Genomic DNA, 22,973 nt, shown 5'->3' with positions numbered 1-22,973 from the left:
CAATTACTCTCTGTGACTGAAACTAGATAGAGGCTAGCAATTATTCCTATATCTCAAGGGACATGGATATGAAAAGCAGAGTTCAGACTCTGCTAGTGACTCTCATGAGGAGATGTTATTTTGAAAGTTTGGTTTTAAAAACTAATGTATTTGATTCACACTTTGGGCAAACATTCTGTAGCTCACATTTGTAATTTAAGCTATCTATATACTGAAGAAGCATACACTGAAAAACAGGAGTTTCACACTTTAGTCATTTATAAGGCTAGAGTTTTGTCATGGAAGTCACGGAATCCGTGACTTCCAAAGACCTCTGACTTCAGCCCTGGCAGCCGGGAGCTGCAGGGTCCCCCCGCTTCCGCCCACAGGGGCAGGGAGCTGTGTGGTACCCCTGTTGCCATGGGCAGTGGGAAGACCCTGGCAGCTCCCCGGCCACCGCCGTGGATAGCGGGGGGACCCTGGCAGCTCCCCAGCCAGATGGGTCAGGGGGACCCCTGCAGCTCCCCCCATGCGCCAGTGGCAGGTGAATTCCTGCCGCTCCTGGCTGCTGGGCAGGGGGTAGGGGAATCCTACAGCTCCCCTCTACCACTCGGCCAGGGGGATCCTGGATCTCTGAGCCCCCATGGGGGGCTCCAGAGCTCCCAGCTATCCCACAGCTACCCAGCCCCTTCCTATTTTATCATGGATATTTTTACTAAAAATCAGGGACAGGTCACGGGCTTCCATGAATTTTTCTTTATTGCCCATGACCTGTCTGTGACTTTTACTAAAAATATCCATGAGAAAATCTTAGCCTTAGTCATTTTTTATCTTCTCCCTCCCTCCCCAGTCCTAGGGTCCTACACCAAGGTACTTCAACTCTGTAAAGCTGGGAAATAAGCACGGAAAATTAGTTGAGTCACAGATTAGTTTGCTTCAGGACCCCCTCCCCTCAACTCCAAACCTGAAAAGCATGGATGTAACATTGCCTTCAGCACTGTTCATCACACACTCCAGCACCTACATAGAGCTTTCACTTCCCTGCTGAAAAGCAGTATGTACCCCAACTTCATCAAACTCTGTCTGGCAGAAAACCTCAATAATAAACTCGACAAAGTTAAAGCAGAATAATTGTGCAGTCAGTCAGATATGCTGATCTATTAATGCAACTGTGTCTGAGGTCACTTTTAGGGTTTTGCAAAGTTTGATGAAATTGGGATATGTATTGCTTTTTTATATCAACTGCTTTGGGAAGTAAAAGCATTATGGAGTGTTGGAGTGTGTTATTATCAGTGTTGTGATATGAAAGTGCCCAGGAACACAGGAGACTTTTTTTTGCTGTGACTTGTTTCCATGATTTTCAGGTTCTGAAGTGGTGACTGTATCCTGATGTAACTTGAATTGTCTCGGAGTGAAGTTTTTGTGTTTAAAAATTTACTATAATCTAGGGAATACTCCTCTTCTCCCACATCAATTGACTCTGCCCCTGTTTTTGCCTGAAGTCCTAACCCGGGCTTTTTGGGGACTATGTTGTCTTAGGGGCTGTTGGAAAAATGATAAGGAACATTAAATATGAAATCCAAATCTACATGTTTATGCATGGTTCTGTATTTGTCTAGGTGAGATAAACAGAGAACCATGCATAGACCTAATTACTGGAGGTAGCATAGTCTAGTGGCTATAGCACCATCCTGGAAACCATGAATTTCTGAATACTAATACTGGCTTTGACACTGACATGCTGTGTGCTCCTAGGCAGGTCATTTACATTCTGTGCCCAAATTTCCACATCTGTAAAACTGGGGTAATGATACTTTGTATAATTAACAGGGATGATGACCAAATTGTTTAATATTTCTGTAGAGCTTTGAAAATGTAAAGGGGCTTTATAAGTGCTAAGTATTTACTGTGTCATTGATTGGAGTGGGGAGAAAACAGATTTTAAATCAGGTAGTCCCCAAGTCTGGAAGGTACTTAACTATGTGCCTAATCTTCAAGCATTGACTTCTGTGTGACCTACTGAAGTGCTTAAAAGTTAGACAAGTGCTTAAGTCCATTTCTGATGGTGAGCCTTAATAACTAAGAGTTAGTCCTGAGTGAACTGAAGTCAATTTAAAAAAATCTCCTATTGACTTACTCATGTGGGATCAGGCCGTAATCAACCATCCATATTAACCAGCTGGCTACAAAATCTACAAGCCTATTTGTAGGTATCCCAATGCTTCAAAATATATTGGGTATTCAGACTTCCTGTTGGTTTAGGTATGTGCTGCAGAGACAAATAGTTTAGGAACTCTGGGTAATTCATAGGGGTTGACTATTAAAAGCCAGTGAATAAAATGAAATGAAATTTATCAAACAAATGACTCAGTTGAAGGTTTGTAAAAAATGTATTTAGCAGCACATATATAATGCAAAGCTTTAGTTATTTGGAAGGGAGGTGAAAAATAAAATGTGTATTAAAAAAAGTTGTCTTTGTATAATAACTTTGACCATGAAGCTCACTTTTTTTATCACATTTAGGTCCCATATCAACTGATGTTGAAATTCTACAAATCCAGTGTCTCATTAGGACAATTTTACGTCCCTCCTCATCTCCTCCCACTTTCTATTTCAAAGCTAATACAAAGAAAAGGATGGGAATTTTGTTGAAAAATGAGTTTATTTTTCTAGACACTAATTGCAAAACACATCTAGAGAGCATTTATGCATATTTGAGCACATATACGTATTACCACTGAAGTGATGAGGACAGTGAACCACTTTATGCCAGTTTTCTTATAGTGGTAGTGGTGGTATGTTCATTTCCACTAATAACTCTCTGTGAATAACTGAATAAATTTATCCTTATGCCAAGACCATACTTTGCTCTTGGTAATTTTGTGTGATAAATATATACTTGGTTGGTCTTTCTACTCTGTGCAGTATTTAGCAGAAAACTTATACAAAAGGCAAAATCTAAATAAATGGTGCTGGTGTTAATTTGTATTTGTGATTTATTTAATGTATGTATTACCTCGGCAGAAGATAGTCTAAGAATGAAAATATAGAGCATGATCACCAGGGAAACATAACACTGACTAAGGGGAATATTGTAATACAATTTCAGAGCTGCTCTTCAAAAATTGTACTGAATGATGAAACACATTCTCCTCATATTGCAGAAGCATGAGATTAATCATTGGGGAAAAATAAATTATTGAGGGATGAAGATGAGGTTCAAAGGATAATAAAAGGTTTAGAGGATAAAATATCATTGCCTTTGTATATTAGTTAAAATTAACATGCATATGGTAACTGAAATTGGCTAAGATAGCCTGTACTAGATGACTTCTTAGTGAGGAGTCAGGCCAATAAAGTACCAGTCATGTTATATAACAGTACAGAGCAGAGCTGCTAGTAATAACTCTCTTGGAAAACATGATTCACCGTAAAGTACTGAACCAATGTTAACTGTGGAAGAATGGATGCTGCTGGGTTTTTTTGGAAGACTTGCAGTAAGATGCAATTTGTTGCTATGCCTCCAGCTTGGGTACGACATGAAAAAACTATGGGATGATTAAAATGAGACCAATATTGTGCGGAATGTTTTGGAAGAATTACTTGTATAGCAATCGCCTAAATTAAAATACACAGTGGTATTTGGGAAGTATGGATGAATTTACTCTTTTTAAGGCTGCTTGGCCCAAGGTAAAGAAATATAAAAATGCAAATAAACTGAAAAACTTCAAAATGTCTTTAGTGTGAGCTGCGAGACAAGTTTAGTTCTGCAAATGACGTGCATTGAATCCAGAACGTGCAACAAAGGCTAGAAAGATTTAAGATACTGTTTTTATTTTAGAGAGCAGATGGGAGATTAAATTTTATTTTGAACAAGTGTGATTATTGTATTTTTGTTCACAAAACATGAACAAAAGTATAAAACAAATAATAAAATTAGAGAGAACAGAGTCCAGAGAGAATACCTTGTGTCCTTTTGGATTTTTGGAGGGCTTGGTTATGCAGTCATTAATCAGATAAAACTCCATTTGAAATTTCAGTCCTACTGTATCTAGGCATTCATTGGCTCACGTGCAGTTTAATGCTTGCCAAAATTGCATATTCTTGTCCTTTTTTAAAATATAGTTTTCTCATTACCACAAATCCATCAACATCTCTGCACTTTTCAACATTTTTCTTCCCTCACTGACATCTCTCCCTTCTGTTGATTTCAGAGTCCCTTTGCTCTCCTTCAGCCTTTTCATTATTATTTTTATTTATTAATTATTATTTTTGCTTCCTCTCCCACCATTTTGTCTTTTCTGCCAGTCTCCAACCATAGCTGATGTCTCATTTGCACCTGTGTTGCTAAGCATCTTGGTAGAAAACTCGAACAACCTTCTCTGCAAATTTTTTGTCTTTTCTTTCAGTTCATCCATCTTCTTTGCTAAAGAAGTTCGGTTTCTCATCCTTTCCTGACTTTTGTATCTTTGATTCCAGCAGCTTTCCTCAATCTTTGACAATGTGGGCCCTCCCTCTTCTTCCCCACTCTACTCAGGATCTTGCCAGGTTTTTTTTTTTCCCCTAGGAGGAAATTGAGGCTGTCTGTCACAAGTATTTAGTTGCTCTCTATCACTCCGATATCTCCTACAAATGATTTTTAAACCCCTCACTTATATTCTGTAACTTCTTCTCCCTTACAATATTGCACCTCTGACACCTGTCTTTTGTGTCCCACTTGCCAATTATAACTCAACCCTAGCATGAGTGAACCCTGCCTTCCCCATTGATTTTAATGATTCCACTTTCTTCCCTGTCACCCAGCGTTAGTGTTGACTTCTCTCCTCCTAATACAGGTTGTTACTAAATCCTGTCAATTCTTCCTCTTGACATTTCTTTATAAGAAGATGACCTAACAGTTGTAATGCTTCCCCGTGCCTTGGTCTCCTCCTGCCTTGATTACCACTTACTACCTCTCTCTGGCCTTTTCAACTCAATTTATCCAAATGTTGTAGCTAAAATATTCCTCTTTAAATCTGTTCACCACCTTCCCCCTCACCATCTGCATCAAGTTTAACTTTCTCCTCATCGCTTTCATGGAGCTACACAGAACTTCGCGGCCCACATCTTGGCTCTTATTTCCTCCTGCTTCCCCTCTTGCTTCCTTTGCTCCATGTGTTTCCTTCTCACGTTTTTCCTTGTGTGCCTTCTTTCATGCTGCCCCTGACACATGGCACAGTTTTCCTCTTTTTGTGCACCTAGCAACTTCTGTTACCCCTTTCAGATCTCTCCCCAGAATGCATTGTTTGCATTTCAGCCTTTTAAAAAACAGCCACTGCAAAATTCATTTGCCACTTCCCATTCATACTGGCACACCATATACTGGGTGTCATCTGAACTGTTTGGTTGAGATCAAAACTGTCTATGCTTGAGCAGCATCAAACTGCATACATCAACTGTGGCTCAATGCCTCTTGTGGAGCTGATATGATATCAGTGTAATAGTGCACTTAAAGTTGTCTCCCACTAATGTAAGTGTAGACAGTTGCACAACTATGTTGTCACAAGGTGGCTTACGTTGACTTGACTTTGTTGTGTAGACCAGACCACAGAGCAGGGGAAACTCCCTCCTTGCTTAATTTTCCAAGACTGGGGGTTTCTTTTCAGTGTCTTTCCATTAACGTTCGTAGTCCACCACTGTCTTTTTCTGGGTGCTTGGAGTTAGTTATGTGTACACAACTACCCAGGAAGTGCCCCTCCCTGTCTGATTGCTTCTCCACATGGCTGTAGTTGTAGTTTAGGGGTGGTATACACTGAAAAGTTACATTGGCATAGTTGTCTTTTAGGGGGGTGAAAAAAACCACACCCCTGAGAGACATAATTAAGCCAACCTAACCCCCAGTGTAGACAGCGCTAGGTCAGTGGAAGAATTCGGTCATCAGCCCAGCTACTGCATCTCGGGGAGGTGGATTACCTACAGCGACAGGAGAACCCTTCCCATCCTTGCAGCGGGGGATTTATTTTGATATAGCTGCACCTCTTAGGGCTATGGAAGATCTATACCCTGAGAGACGTAGCTCTAGCAACCTAACCCCTTGTGTAGACCAGTACTAGGTCAAGAGAAGAATTCTTCCATCAACCTAGCTACTGCCTCTCTTGGAGGTAGATTACCTATACCAGTAAGATAACCCTACCCCTCATCATAAGTAGTGTCTACACTGAAGTGCATTTTAAGTGTAGACATAGTACTATTACTGTGCTCTATGCATATATATGTACATATATATATATAATATGCGTATATTCATAGTTATAACCAATATATGTATATCCTAATGACCATCAAGTTCAGAACATTACAGGCTTTCATAAAAGGCCTTACTCTATATATTTATACGCAATAACATTGTATTCAACCAGTTGATTCAAGTGCTTACTCTTTGTAGTTCAGGCCCTCCTGTTCTCCCTTGGGGGGTGTCTGGACCCTGATTGTCACTCTGACTTCCTCTTGCCTTCTTCAAATTCTTCTCTTCTGCAACCTATGTTCCTTCCACTAAGTTCAGTGCAGGCTGCTCCAGTACATAGGCCCCATGTTGGGCACTCTTGGTTTCGGGCTGAATTTCTTTCTTCAGGAATGCAGGGACTGGAAGCGCTGGCTGGAAAGAAAAGAGCAGAGTCTTGCTTTGCTTTCCAGTTAAGCCTATGATTCATTCTGTGATGACAGTCTGAAAGGAAACCAACACGCCTCAAGATTTTCTAAACAAAGGTGGCTCACGGCCTGCTGGGGCGTGACTCTCCCTGTACTAGCCTGCCATGTGGACTCTGCTGCCGCACGCTAAAAGTTCCACAGTGTTCTTGAACTACCCCACTTGGAAACAGGAGTATGTTGAAGTGCACTAGGGAACTTTTAGTATTTGTCAGCAGGACACAGACACTTAATGTGAGGCAAGCTAGTTCAGGGTCGATTTGCATCCCTGCTTGCTGGAAACTTAGGTTATGTCTACACTTGCAGAGTTTTTATGCTGTCAGTTTCACTGGTGATAACCAGTAAAAGAAAAATGCTGGTTTGTGTTCTCACTTACTTCCACAGGCATCAGATCATGTTCACATTTGCAGCACTTCCATCGCCAACGAGAACAGCGCACTGAAGGCAGCTATCCCACAGTGCAGCTCTCTTCATTTTGAGGATAGGTGTTGTGGGAAGGGCGGAGGGTGATCGTGGGGCATCCTGCCTCCCTGCTCAGCTTCCTCTCCCTAAACACTGATCCGGTCCAGTAGCTCAGCATTGCTCCAAGCAGGGGATCATTTGCTCTGTGGAACAGCCATTGTCACTTTGCCAGATAAGTGAGCACTTGCCGAGAAAACAGGAAGAGGAGTTTCAAAGTTCTCCCCGTGGGGCTTTAAAGGGGGGAAGGGTTGATGTCTGTTTAGCTGGCATCAGAGCAGCAGAGCTGCTGACCAGAGTGGTCACCTAGGCACTGTGGGATATTTCCAGAGGCTAAAACCTGTGTAAACTGGAAGAACGTGTCTTCACTTGCACATCACTGCAAAAGTATAACTGTAAGAACTGTATGCCTCTCAGGGAGGTGGTTTTCTGTTTGCAGTGAAACTTCTGAGTTTCTCCGCAAAAAGTCATTGGCAAGTGTAGACACTCCCATGGTTTTTGTGCAAAAAAGGGACTTCTTGCGCTTTAAATGGCAAGTGTAGACAAGCCCTTAGTGTTTGTATAAGCCCCTCATCTGGAAGAAAAGTTTACCCTATACGGGACAAGCAGGTTGGATACGAATGGAGATGCCGAAGAGATGTGATTTCTACAACCACTGTTGGAGAAAGTTTTTGACTCAAATTGTGATGCTCTGCAGCTTTAACTGACAATCTCATGCTGCTGTGTTATGCAGTTATGATATACAGATATTGGCAATAAAAAATGAATGCCATACTCAATAACAGGATCTGCCTTTGTGTATGCCTTTTCAGCTGGAAATTTGCAATATTAGGGAACTGTAGAGCTGTGTCAGATAAGAAGTCAGCTAGTAGGCCAGGAGCATATGTGATGAAGTATTTGTACCTTGAAACATAATCTTGAAGGGAGCTACAGCAGTATACTGCAAAGAAAGGGCTGAGAAAGCACAGGGTTGAGAAAATGCATTAGAGAGAAGGACAGATGACAACATAATATATAGGATAGTTTATAAAAACAATAGAGAGAAAAAAGGATAGTAACAATGGTAGGAGTAGAATTAGAACTGAGGGAGCAGAAGATAAAAGCAATAGCATGAAAAACTAGAGGGGAAGCTTTGTACGAAGAGAATTGCTGCCATCAGCATCTTAAGTATTGGAAATCATAGAATATCAGTGTTGGAAGGGACCTCAGGAGGTCATCTAGTCCAACCCCCTGCTCAAAGGAGGACCAATCCTCAGACAGATTTTTACCCCAGTTCCCTAAATGGCCCCCTCAAGGATTGAACACTCAACCCTGGGTTTAGCAGGCCAATGCTCAACCCACTGAGCTATCCCTCCCCAATAATTGTACTTTGTGAGAAGTAGTAAGGAATCAGTTCCTCTTTGACAGATGAGAAAAATAGATGGACAAGATTATTTATTTAGGCCTCAGTTCAGGAAATCATCCTTATTCAGGACAGTGCTTAAGCACACGCTTAACTTTAAGCAGCTGCATAAATTCCATGGAAGTCAAATAGGCTGTCCTGAGTAGCAATGTAATGCTTTTCTGAATCAGGGCCATATCTGAGATTGAGGGCCCATTCTTCTTGGCACAGAGCAAGAAACAGTCCCTTCTGCAAAGAGCTACTCTAACTGATAAGACAACGGGTTGGGGAAAGTAAATAATACCCATATTATACAACAGTGAAGACAGACAGAAATGGAATAACTTGTCTAAGGTGACAAAGGAACTCTATGGCAGGAACCAGAAAATGGAATCCAGATCTTCTAAATCCCAGAGTGGTGTTTTAACCCACAAGACTTCCCTTCCTTGCATTTAAATTACATTCTGCTAGAAAGGAAGAATGGGAATAGACATGGACAATATATTGTAAGATAGCTGGAAAAGGCAACCAAGCAAATGGAGATTTAGTGAATGATAATCAAATTTATTCCACATCAGTTAATTCTCATTTTACAGATAAGCCTGTATCTGTAGAGATTCATGAATCACTAAAGTTTCTGACACTTTAATTCTTACAATTTTCTACAAGCAGCAGAAGAGTCTGGATTTTCTTGGAGTTTGCATTTTCATAATAAGAATGCAAGGTTCTATCATGCTATAAATCATTACTTGGAAGAATAGCATATAATTCAGCAATGAAAATAAAATTTATTAGTAGCAGGAAAACAGAATATGAGCTTCTGCTTTCATCTCAACCTGATTCAGTGGCCAGTGTTGAGCCACTGTCTCTTCCATATACAGTAAAATTTTCTTCTCTTGAAAAGTCTATGCTGCTCATTTTCAAAACTCTTCTGTCCTGCCCTGTGGGATATCAGCCATCTCACTTTCCCAGCTCCCTGTTAATATCACTCTAGTCTCTTCCACCTTCTTTTCAAGATAACATTTTAAAGGGAGCAGGTAGTTTTATCATAGAACTGAGAAAGTGACACTGATCCAGGTGATATGCCAGAGCCAGGAATGCATAACAAAATAGTTTAGAAATTGACTGGAAAGGATAGAAAATTTAATACATGCTTAGTAGCAAGTTCTATGTATGAAAAATACTGATATTGAAAAGAGCCACAGAGTTGGGTTGCTGGAAAAGTAAGAAATAGCATATACTGCTGCAGAACTGATGGGGAAGGGAGAAAGGTAGAAAATCTGCTCTGCTTGCTCTGGATTAGTTTTAGAATTCACTTATGTGGGTTTGTCCAGTAGTTTCTTCCTTTCCGCATGTAATAAATTAAGTTGGTTGATTTTTTTTTTAATGGATAAGTTATTCAGATGACTGCAAAATGTAATATTTTAGAAAGCTTATATTTGAAGGAGGAAACATTTTTCTGTTGTATTTCATATTGTAAAAAATTTGAAAGAAGCCAAGACTTTATCATGAATATCGCTGTATATACCAATTATTAGGGTGTATTGAATCATGGTCCCTACTGTCATGATGTAATTCTCAGTGCTGGCATCAGTATCCCATTTGAAAACTGCTCACTGAATTAGCTTTTTGCAGAAGCCCCAGACCCTCACCCACACACCTTGCATAAAGCTCCTTCTCCTGGTTCTCTTGCTCATCCATGAATGGAGTGAGCCTCTGCAACAATTGCCTTTACTTCCGTTTCCCTCCAGTGGTAAAACTGAGTTCCCCAGTTACCCTGAATCCTACTGTCCCAGTCTCCATAAAAGAAAATTATTACTAACAAATTTAAAATCCCTCTAAGACTTCAAGAAATAGTCCCACTTCTTAAAATTCTTAAACAGTTCTCATTTTCTTTCTGTAAAATGCACGACACAAAAAAGAATACATGATGGATTTCTGTGATTAAAGGTAAAACAGGATGACCTCAGTAATTATAGGCCTGTCAGTCTGACATGGATCCTGGGCAAGATAATAGAGCAGCTGACTCGCAACTCAATTAATAAAGAATTAAAGGAGGGCAATATAATTAATGCATATCAGTATGGGTTTATGGAAAATAGATCCTGTCAAACTAACATGATTTTTTTAAAAATGAGATTAGAAGTTTTGGCTGATAAAGGTAATAATCTTGATGTAATTTACTTGGACTTTGGTAAGGGGTTTGACTTGTTACCACATGATGTTTTGAGTACCAAACTAGAAAGATATAAAATGAACATGGCACACATCAAATGGATTAAAAGTTGGCTAACTAATAGGTCTCAACATTTAATTGTTAATGGGGAATTGCCATCAAATAGATGTGTGCCAGTGGGGTCCCGCAGGGACTGGTTCTTGATCCTATGCTGTTTAATGTTTTTATTAATCACATGGAAAAAAAATCATGGAACATTTGTAGATGATACAAATGCTCGCTGTTGCGAAAACTATAATTTCTATTGGCTTGGCAAGAAGGCAGTTTGCTTCATGGGGGGAGGGATAGCTCAGTGGTTTGAGCATTGGCCTGCTAAACCCAGGGTTGTGAGTTCAATTCTTGAGGGGGCCATTTAGGGATCTGAGGCAAAAATCTCTGGGGATTGGTCCTGCTTTGAGAAGGGGGTTGGACTAGATGACCTGCTGAGATCCCTTCCAACCCTGATATTCTATGATCATGTTACTTGTAAACTGAGGTTTCATGTGAGGTCAATGAGAAACCATAAACATGGAACTTGACAATGCCATGTTAGCATTTTAAATGCAATAACCTGTTAAAAATATTATCAGAATGCTTAATTGCATCATTCCTTAAAACAGTGGCTCTCAGCTTTTCCAGGCTACTGTACCCTTTTCAGGAGTCTGGTTTGTCTTGTGTACCCCTAAGTTTCAACTCACTTGAAAAGTACTTGCTTACAAAATCAGACATAAAAAAACAAACTTGTCACAGCACACTATTGCTGAACAATTGCTTACTTTCTCATTTTTACCATGGAATGTAAATACTGTACTTACATTTCAGTGTACTGTATATAGAGCAGTATAAACAAGTGGTATGAAATTTTAGTTTGTGCTGATTTGGCTAGGGTTTTTTAGGTAACTTGTAAAACTAGGCAAATATCTAGAGGAGTTGATGTACCCCCAGAAGACCTCTGCGAACAACTGCCTTAAAGGATTCATGTTGTCTTGTAGAGAGAATTATGGTTTTAATCTGCACTATGTTTAACCTTCCCTGGCAGGACAAAGATGAATGAATAGTGCCTCAGTCAGACATGTATTCATTGTTTTCATTTTACTGACACACACAGTAGGAATGGGTTAAACAGGTAGTTCAACTTTTAAAATGATTTTACTTTTTGAAGATAAAATGGGAGTATGACTTCAAAATTATAATGCATCTTGTTATTTCTCATAGGAGAAAAGGCTGAGAGAAAAGGCTGAGAGAAGAAAAGCCAGCCGGACAAGTGAGAAGGTAAGGCTTTTTATTGTTTTGATAGACCAATGATTATAGTTCTGGAACTGTAATTTAAAGACTGCTCTTCTTTCTCTCTCTAAACAGTTGTTTTACTTGACTCTTTTTTACAGGGTTTTCCTAGTACAGTAGCATTTTAAAGGATTTTTCTGTTTGCTTGTCATTTTCATCCCCATACTCTTCCGTTGTTTTGGTGTGACAGCTAGCTGTGGTACAGTACTAAATGGAGGAAATTGTTGCCTATTGATGATGCAAAGTTACTTGTTTTTATTTTCTCCTCTTTTGGTTTTCTCTCTCTGCAGTTTTATTCTATGCCCAGAGCATTCTTTGGGAGAGGCATTCACTTTATGCTGTATATCAAGCCAGTTGCAGTTTTTAAGATGTAAAGTGGTCTCATTTGATTACTGTATGCTTGTATATGCCTATGGCTCTACATGCAGCACGGCAACCTGTAAGATTTGCAGTGGGTTTCATTTAGCCTTCATGTTACAAAATTCAGGAAGAATTTTCTCTGTTTAAACAGAAATTTATTGCATGAAGACCCTCTGAAGTATTTATGAGCATATAGTATATGTGCAGTTACAATCTTATATTGGCATATTTAATATTGTGTATGGTTTGACTTGTGCTAATCTGAGGAAATTACAATGATTTTCCAGAATACTGTACAGGCCCAATAATGTATGTCATTTCTCATACCGTATCTCATTATGCTATGCCTGAACAGTCATGGTTTGTTCTTGGCAGTTATCACAGATCAGACTCTCTTGAGCAAACCCATAATGGTCTCTGTCAGATTTTTCCAAGCTGGCTATGGCACATGGAGTACAAGTCTGAGATAACTCATGTTGTAGTTCTGAAGTGGGAAGTAATTACTCTACAGTATAATATGAAAAGCCTGGTTATGCTGAGTATTAAGTATCGCTTCATCTTCAAAGACAGCTTGAAAGGAGAGCTCTTGACATCATGGACTTCTAAATCAGAGAGTAGACTTTTTTCTGCATACAGTTTAAAATATAAATATGTATATTTTTAAGTGTGAATGTGGAAGGCTGGTAGGGAAATTACTTTACAGAATCAACAATTAGCAAAATGTAAATATAGGAATAAAGTATTGATCCTAATCAAAGTATTTAACATTTATGAATACTGTATTGCTTTTTTAATTCTACACCTTCTTTAGAGATAAAAAGCAAATCCATGGTATTTCAAAAGATGAAAAATGCAGGCTCTGCAAGTACAAAGGGATCCGTTCATTTGGATATTTCCCTTTCTCTGGTTCTTCAAAGTGTTCTCTCCTTATTTTATTAAAATCAATTCAGGGAAAACTGATATCCGGTTAAAGAGAGTTTCCACCCACTTTGAGTTATTCAGGTAGTGCTATAGATACATATGGCACTGTATAGTATTGATTAAATATCAGTCCCTGCTCTGAAGACCTTACAGGATAAAAGTGTAAGGTAGTGTCATTCTTCTCTCAGATCTGTACTGTGTTTATATCTTCAGTGTTATGCTGCACTTTCACCAGTCCTGTTTCTCATGTCCTTCGCTCTGTGTGTGCGTGGATGCATAGGGAGTCTTAAAATCCATTCCTAAGTTTTTTAAACATTTGCAAGTTGTTCTGATCCTGGATTTCTCCATTTTAGTGAATATAGTAAATTTGAATACCCCAGAACTTTTATAGGTGTTCTTGCACTTACGTACTGTGGACAGCACCTTTTACAATGTGTCTTGTGGACCAGTGATTCCCAAACTTTGTACCAAGGCAACCCACTAGCTGGAGTTTGTATTTGAACAGAAACCTGTGTTTGCTGTGAACGATTCTAGTGCTGCCTGTACGTCTGGGAGGTTTTAGTTAGCGGGAAGCCTGTGTTGAAACTACTCTCAGCCTGAATCTCTTTTCCCCCACCCCCTCCAGCCTTGGAAAGTCCACTGCTGCTTCTGAGGTGTGACTGTTTGAGTGAGCTGCTATTTTTTTATTTTCCGTCAACAGTGTTCTTCTTCATAAGTCTGTGACAACCACCATCTGTGCAGTAGCTTCTAAGGCTGACATAGCTCTGTTGCATAAGCTAAAGTTTTGGTTTTAAGTACACAAAGGATGTTTTTTGTTAGTGCTCTGTGCAGTGGAGTCATGTCGCTTTCAGTGGCTCACTGAATATCTTGGCATTGGCATTTTGAAGAGAAAATGCTTCCAGTGAGATAGGCAGACAACTTGGAGCCTGTACTCTCGGTCTGGAAAGTGATAGGAAGTAGCAGATAATGTATAAAGATGGCAAGTCCAGGCTGCCTGGATCTTGAGGAATTAATTTAGAATGTCCCCTAGTCCAGAAAATTTCACAGATGAAACAGCATCTGAAGCTTTTCACAGTTCACACAAGGTCAGGCTCAAGCAGCCCCGTGTGGGTTCTCAGATTTAAAATGCTAGGAAAAAAATAGACATACAATGTTGAAAAAGGAACTGCAGTTTAAAAAAAAATGTGCTGCTTAGACAGGAGTTCTCGCACTTACATACTACGGACACTACATTTTACAATAGGCCTTGTGGGCCAATGATTCTCAAACCTTTTACTAAGGCAACCCAACAGCTGCATTTTGTTGAGCAACTTTACCATAGGCAGTGCTACCAGCTCCATCTATAATGAATGCATAAATGCACACACACAAGAAACTAGTTTATCAGGAAGATTCCTCATTTCTTAAACATCACCTTTGTCCGGCTTCTTCTTGTCTGTCCCTCCATGAACGCAAGTCGATGCCACACCATTCCGTTTTCTTGTGAGTTCTTTCCATTTCTGACCAAAGAGTTTTGTGATGGGATCAGCCTAGCGCGTTTTGGGTCTGCTTAGCGGTTGCTTGTGGTCTGGGGATCCAGTCACTGATGTTCATTGTCCACCTATTGTCTTGCCTGCGGATTAAAGCTATTTTAGAAAAATTCAGTACATGTGACCTTTATCTGCTTTAAATGCATTAGCTGCCAGGATCAAATGAAAGACCTGAACTAGGCTTTTGTAACCACTTCACAACTGTGAGTCCTTTATGTGGAAGAGTAATTGGCATCTTTACCTTTTCTTTTTCTCACCAGCATGCATGTAATTCAGTTGTGAAATTCACTCTTAAAAATGAATTTAGATAAATCTAATAGATTAATTTATAATTGATATGTTTTAATTTGAGGAAAGTGTTTTAGCAGCACTTAGTACTGATAACATCACAGTACCTGTCGTACTTTTATTCACTACACCAGAAATAAAAGGGCAGCTGCTTTGTCTTTTGACTGGTTGACAGTACACTCTGTTACGTACATAATCAAAGACAAAAAAGTGGAAAGGACTGAGATGTTAGTAAATTTGTTATAAACATAAATATACTGCTGTTAATTGCCATTAATATATATGTTGCACATTACTAGAAGCAAAAACTAAGACACTAAATTTTGAAAAATTAAAAAAGAAAAAGTCTCTTAAACTTCAGATGAGACCCAAAATCAAGGTCCTGATGATTTGTGGTTATTAAAGATCCCAAGGAACAGCTGGGTTAGCTGCAATGAAACCATCTTGGAAATTTCTCTTCTGCTGCTTACTCTGTTTAGTGAGTTAAGCTTTCTAGTTCTCATGGCTTAGCACAATGCCAGGTTTCTAGTGCTGCAAGAAAATGGTTTTAAGAACGATTGTTGAAATATGAAATAGTTTTGAAAACCTGAACTTTTGAAGAAATTTCCATGGGGTCTCAGGGAGAGAAGACTTGACCGGGAGTCCAGATAGTTTTATTTCTTGCCTCAGTCGCTGACCTAGTATGTGATTTCAGGAAACTCGTGTCACTTCTCGATTATTTAGATTGTTGGTTCTTTGCTGTCTGGACTGTCTTACTGTGTGTTTGTACAGAGAATAGCTCTACAGAACTCCAGATACAATTTTCTTGCCATAATACAGATAATGAAGACTCATCCTTTAAGAAGACATAATCATTCTCCAGAAAGAGGCTAGGCATTAGCTGCCAGCAGCACTAGGGAGCAGGGGGGTTGCTGAGCCGGAATAGGACTTCAGAGTCAGGTGGCCCCAGACACCCTGGTAACAGCCCCATAGTGACAATGACCATTTGCAGGGCTTGTATTAGCTATTAAAACGGAACCACAGAACTCTGCTACCATTCAGTAAATATTTTTTGGCTTGTGCTACTGAAACTTATTGATGCTCAGTCATTCTGAGAGCAGGCATGCTAAGCATTAGGCAGTAATCTCACTATGTTCATGTTCTCGGCACATTGTATTGAGATTATCATACTCTTTGCTTAATTAAAATGTCTGACAAGTGTGGAGGGTTTGATTGAGGATGGTGTTAGTAACTTCTGTTTATGCTCAACCATCAATTCTGTGTGTCCCCTGCAGACCGCATAAGATTATAAGTGTACCAAGGCTGATACTTTGAGGTTTTATATTTCTTGGATTTACTTTCCTCTTCAGGTCATTACATGAATTATCTTGCATTATTATCTTATGGTCACGTTCTTAAATGACTTCAGCCCTACAAAAAGCTAATTTTGTGTGTACATATGTTGCATAGAGTACGAGCAAGATGGCTTTCGTGGGTAACTTGCAAAACCCCAGTATTTATCAATGTGGATAACATGCAATACAACAGGACATGCTTTTGATGAGCTCTGAGTGGTGCTGAAGTTCAAATCAAATCAGAAAAGCCTGGAAAAGGATAGTGTCCATCACATCAAGAACAAGTTATTTCAATTCATACCCAAGAAATAGAGAATCTTCTGAAAAGCCAGGTGCTCAAGCTGGTGCCCCTGTGCACTAACAAACAGGGGGTTTGCCCCCTTTAGGTAAGTCTGAGTGACAAGGTCAAGTCATTGGACTAAGCCAAAGGGAGTGGAATGTTATCCAGGAAGCACACTAAATTGTGGTCTGGCCATCTCCTTTTAGTACACGAGTGAAATCCAAGCTTTCACTCATCATAGACTCTCTCTCTTTCACAGGAATGAATTCTTGTTGAATAATTTCAGAGTGTTATATGCAGAATGGCATCAGCATCAAGATAATAAATAGGAACCTGCTTTTTCCACCACCTTTTTCCTCCCTGCCAACAGGAATTCCACACCTGTAAGTGTATTAGGCTTTTGGATCTCCTTCCAAGATTATCTCAGAGAGCAACGGAGAACAGAATTTTGCTGCATTCTCTTTGAATGTTGGCAAAGGTCTTGGTGGGAGAACATGGACAAAATGCACCCAAATGGTCAGGCGACAGATATTTAATGGAGAAGGAGAAGTAGCAGGTTTAGACATAGACATCTGGGTAGGGCACTTCACTACAGGGTGCACTAGAATCCTCTACCTTGTACTGCTACTCCCTCTGCCTTATGAACCATATTCTGCTGGGATTTTAACAAGAGGAACACAGGGAGCCCTTCCTTTTCTCCTTCTGCACCTTTCCTTCTTCCCCTCCTCCCCAAATGATTTGACATGATCAGTCTGATGTGCCTCAGAGCCCTTCATGCCACATTGCAAAATTCAAATGCAGGGAAAGGGAGAGGGGTCTTACTTGCCAGGGCCGATCCCCGTCCCTGTATGTAGGGACTCTTTTGGGATGGAACCTTATTCTTAAGATGTGCTGAAAATTCCATAGCCACTGGAACCCATACCTGGGGGCGCAGGGCTGGAGCAAAAACACTCTGAGCCTGGAGGTCCCACCTCTTTGCAGGAAGCGTGTCTCATGAGCACCTATGTAATGTGAGGGTAGAGGCTCTGAAGATCCCTTGCAGCTGCTATGTATGTGGTATTAGAATGGAGAGTGTGGAGGAAAAGTGTAAATGAAGGAGGAGTGAGATCCCTGCACATAGTGGAGTATTGGCAAGGTTTTGGAGTCAGACCCTTGTACTTCGTGTGTGTGTGTCACTCATGACTGTGATTTAATTTGGAATCTATCCGCATAAGAGACAACGGAAGAATTTACTCATAAGTGAACCAAATTAATACTCTTAATGCTCTTATTTTATTTTGTATACTCAATAATGGTTAGTAAATGAGGGCCAGATTGCAGCTTTCCCCTGGAACAGCCACAGGTGGTAACAATAAATTAGCTCTCATGTAGTTTCTGGTGCATTCTCCCTTTGGACGGGGACAGGGTTTATGGTGTGTGTGTATGCGTGTACACAAAATAAGAGCAAGCAATGAAGCAGTATTAATTTGGTTCACTTATAAGTAAATTCTTCCATTGCCTCTTATGTGGATAGGTTTCAAATTAAATCACAGTCATGAGTGAGACACATTTCTTTTAAGGGTCACTACTTTCTGGCCAAAGTCAAGCAGAAGATAGTTCCATTGAAAAATTAATTTATAAGTAGCACCTCTCAGTCATAGGACAACACCCTCACAATTTAAAGATATACAAAGATGATGATCTGAATATACTGTAAGTGTTTTTCCTACAGTTCTGTGCTTGTATCATTAGTAGCTTTTTTGATAAGCCCTTTAAGTGGGAAAATGCTTTAATTCAATAATTTAAGTGTTAGTGAAAAGGTATATCAACTCTTTTTTTTTTTTTTAAACCTCCTGACTCATCAGAGTGATTTCAGACAGGCTACTCAGTGCAAACTTGAGAATCTCAGATTCAAATTAAATTCCAGAGCATTTATACTCTAAAAGGGGAAACTTAATAAATGTAAGTCACAATGTTAATTTCAAATGTGTTTCCCCATTTTTAACAAATTGTTTTATCTAAAGCGAAATTTTATAAGCCTTCTTTATGGGTGGATAATCCTAAATTGCTCTTGAAATATTTTAAAATCTAAAATGCTGTGTACAGTGCTGACCATTTGAAAATGAGCGTTATGAATGTGGAGTAACCTTCCCTGAATTTTAAATACATTAGAAATAACGTTGATGGTTACAGTTAATATGGCACTAAAATTGCTTCTAATAATAGACCACAACTTCTTTGACACTACAAATGTGTATGATCAAGTTAAAGCTACTGTATTTAAATCTCTGAGCACATAGTAAACTGATAGGATCTTGCCACAAAGGAGTCATGTGGATTGTTTTTTTTTAATCAGAGGTAGACACAAATTTTTCCAATGTAATCACCTAAATAGTGTAGAGTATTGGATATAAACCATTTCCACTAGTCCAAAATTAATACTTGTCATTATTAATCAAAAGCCATTAATCAATGGTCATTTTTCAGTTTGAGATGAGTTGGTGATCAACCAACCCAAATGGCACCCTTTGCAGGCTCAGCAGAGGTTTAGGTTTGAACAGACAGAGACTGACCTATCCTCAAGCTCCCTAAAAGTCCAGAACAAGGAGGATGCTCACTGGATCAGTAAAGATAAACTTTCACTCTTGTGTATGGTGTACCTGTTTTGTGAATTAACACAGTCAATCCAGTGTATTTCACTGCAAGATTTGGTCCAGTTTTGTTTTAAAAAGACATTTTGTAGGAGTTTTGGGGTCTTCCCCTTCATATTTCAATTAGACACTTTGTTTCCTTGTTTTTAGAAGTCTTGTTTTTCAAAAGCTTGAAGAACATATCTCCTGAAAGTCAGAAAATAAATGTCATTCTCATGGCTCAGTACCTTATTTAAGGAAAATCCATACTTTCCTTAAGGAGACAAGTGTCTTCAATAATTTTTGTGGCAGTTCAGGGACCTGTAAACTGACCAGCGTTGAAGTTGCAATATATTTCTATAGTAGCATTTTTAGTCAGAAACCTTGACAAATCGCTTTCGAATCTAGACTGTGAATGCTGGTTTAGGAGGTATCAAAATATACATTACACGAGATTGATTGCCAAAGAACTTTAAACCTAGCCTATAAAAATGAGTACCTCACATCAGGCTTCTAAATCCTTATTTTGATTCCTAAATAAATGACCTGATTTTCAAAGCATACAGCAGCTCCCAATGAATTAGATTAAAATCTTTTGAACAGTAAATCATTTAGCTAGGTTTTCCAGTATTGATTCAAGAGCCTTATTTTTATAGTTCTATTTTTAAAAAACATCTTGGTTTTAGAATTTGGTTGCACAATATTTTTGTCAGTGCTCTTTGTTATAAAGTCAATGACAAAAATAACTCCTAACTGATTATGTTACATTTAGCTCCCACAGTTTACTCATGAGAATCAATATTCCTGATATTCTTTCACTACAGGAAAAAATATCTATTTTAAAGGACTTAATTCTTTCCATTGTCTGTCAGTTTTATTTTGTTAGTATTTCTGAGGCTAACCAGATTGTGATAGGCTTGCTAGAACTGTTATAAGAGCACAGTGGTGTAGATTCAAAACATGCTGTACTCAAAATCGATTTTTTGCTTTGCTTTGCATATGTTTGTTACTCTACTAATCTCAGCTGCAGCTAGTATTATGGAATTTTTACAATATGACTGTGGAGTTAACAAAGTGAGAAAACATTGCTCACTTGGTATTCATAACTAGCTATAGGCAATACTTAGAAATATCTATTAATAATCAGGTGTCAAAAGAAAAATAATCATCGCTGTTAGGCCTGGAGTAAAATTTTCAAGAAGTGATTTAGGTACTTGAGAGCCTAAGCCACGTTGACTTTCATTGGGATTTAAATGGCTATACTTGCATAGGCTTTGTAATGTAGACATGGCCGTAGACTCTTAAGAAATTTAAGCAATTTTGCAAATATTGCCCCTTGTCTACATACAATTAATTGGTGCTACATGGATTTAGGCTTAATGGTAGGTTCTTAAAATGCACATGCACATGTAGATGTGCAGCATTGGTGGAAAAGTGGGGTTTACACCAGGGTAGCTTAATTCTTTGTGCTGGTGCAATGGGTCTGTCAGGGGCTTCAACCATTGTACCTAAATTGATTTTACTGTGGTACAAATTTTCTTAATGTAGACAAGGCCTAGAGCTGAGGCTCAACCACCCAAATGTTACCCTTTATGGGCAGTTCAGGTTTTCAAGTTGATGTGCAATTCCTTATATTCTCTGCTTTGTCACTTTCTGTGATATCAGTTGTTTAGTAAGTGAGGCACTATCAGGATAAATATATCTATGGTGGTTTATTTGTGTTACCGTAGTGCTTAGAAGCTCTAGTCATGGACCAGAACCCACTGTGCCAGGGCAAAAAAAGACTGTCCCTGCCCCATCGAACTTACAGGCTAAGTAAAAAGCATTTTGTGGTTACTCTGCCTCAGGAAGAATTTGAAATCTAGTTCTTATCACTGTTTGCCAATATATTACTGTTCTTAGTTTTAAAATATTTATTACACTCATTGATTAAGTGCCAGCATAGTCATATATAGGGCATGTATACAATTTTCTTTTTGTGTTTCATTCAGCTTGGACTGTGTGGCTAGTTTGATCGTTTTAAAAATCACTCACCCTACCTCCAACCACATTTTCTACTCAAACCTGGCAGCATTGTACTAGAGCCAGAGAGCCAGAAAAATGTTAACTGAATATAAACTAGCTTGTTTCACTTTCCATGCTGATTTGAATCATAAGAGGCCTTCACTGTTTACAGTAAAGAGAGAGATTTTTAGTGTGAATGATCTCAGGTGGCAGTATTAGTATCACAGAACAAAACTGATTTAATACATGATAGGTCTACTCTGTGAATGTAGGTTATAATGTTTCACATCATTTAATGTCTTAGTACTTTCTACTTTCAAATCCAGGGTAGAAAAGTATCTGCTTTGTCCTCCAGCTGCTGTTTTCCTTTGTTTCAATTACCTGGATTGCTGTTTTTTGGGAAGTTCCTGATGAAGACCCAATATGTATTTGCAAGTAAAGGATTCATAGATTCATAGACTCTAGGACTGGAAGGGACCTCGAGAGGTCATCAAGTCCAGTCCCCCTGCCCTCATGGCAGGACCAAATACTGTCTAGACCATCCCTGATAGACATTTATCTAACCTACTCTTAAATATCTCCAGAGATGGAGATTCCACAACCTCCCTAGGCAATTTATTCAGTGTTTAACTACCCTGACAGTTAGGAACTTTTTCCTAACGTCCAACCTAAATCTCCATTGCTGCAGTTTAAGCCCACTGCTCCTTGTTCTATCATTAGAGGCTAAGATGAACAAGTTTTCTCCCTGCTCCTGATGACACCCTTTTAGATACCTGAAAACTGCTATCATGTCCCCTCTGTCTTCTCTTTTCCAAACTAAATAAACCCAATTCTTTCAGCCTTCCTTCATAGCTCATGTTCTCAAGACCTTTAATCATTCTTGTTGCTCTTCTCTGGATCCTCTCCAATTTCTCCACATCTTTCTTGAAATGCAGTGACCAGAACTGGACACAATACTCCAGTTGACGCCTAACCAGCGCAGAGTAGAGCGGAAGAATGACTTCTCGTGTCTTGTTTACAACACACCTGTTAATGCATCCCAGAATCACGTTTGCTTTTTTTGCAACAGTCTCACACTGTTGACTCATATTTAGCTTGTGGTCCACTATGACCCCTAGATCTCTTTCTGCCATACTCCTTCCTAGACAGTCTCCTCCCATTCTGTATGTGTGAAACTGATTGTTCCTTCCTAAGTGGAGCACTTTGCATTTGTCTTTATTGAACTTCATCCAATTGAACTTCATCCGGTTTACCTCAGACCATTTCTCCAATTTGTCCAGATCATTTTGAATTTTGACCCTGTCCTCCGAAGCAATTACAATCCCTCCCAGTTTGCTATCGTCTGCAAACTTAATAAGCATACTTTCGATGCCAGCATCTAAGTTGTTGATAAAGATATTGAACAGAGCCGGTCCCAAAACAGACCCCTGTGGAACCCCACTTGTTATACCTTTCCAGCAGGATTGGGAGCCATTAATAACTACTCTCTGAGTATGGTTATCCAGCCAGTTATGCACCCACCTTATAGCAGCCCCATCTAAATTGTATTTGCCTAGTTTATCGATAAGGATATCATGTGAGACCGTATCAAATGCTTTACTAAAGTCTAAGTATACCACATCCACCGCTTCTCCCTTATCCACAAG

At 39.3% G+C, this 22,973-nt stretch overlaps 1 protein-coding gene across 2 annotated transcripts in view; it reads left to right on the top strand.

The window, feature by feature from the left end:
- Nucleotides 1-22,973, top strand: part of DDX10 (DEAD-box helicase 10) — a 375,483-nt gene that overhangs the window by 265,353 nt on the left and 87,157 nt on the right. Inside the window, exon 16 of one of the 2 annotated variants that reach the window (XM_050927904.1) lies at nucleotides 11,934-11,990. The exons of the other annotated variant lie outside the window; for it this stretch is intronic. Coding sequence (XP_050783861.1) covers nucleotides 11,934-11,990 — 57 coding nt within the window. The remainder of the gene's footprint in view (nucleotides 1-11,933; nucleotides 11,991-22,973) is intronic. 2 annotated transcript variants of the gene reach the window in all.

The sequence above is a fragment of the Gopherus flavomarginatus genome, chromosome 1 (genome assembly GCF_025201925.1).
Source record: "Gopherus flavomarginatus isolate rGopFla2 chromosome 1, rGopFla2.mat.asm, whole genome shotgun sequence".
In the NCBI taxonomy this organism is placed as follows: Eukaryota; Metazoa; Chordata; order Testudines; family Testudinidae; genus Gopherus; species Gopherus flavomarginatus.
Note: the sequence above shows the minus strand (reverse complement) of the source record. Positions and strands in the feature narration are given on the sequence as shown.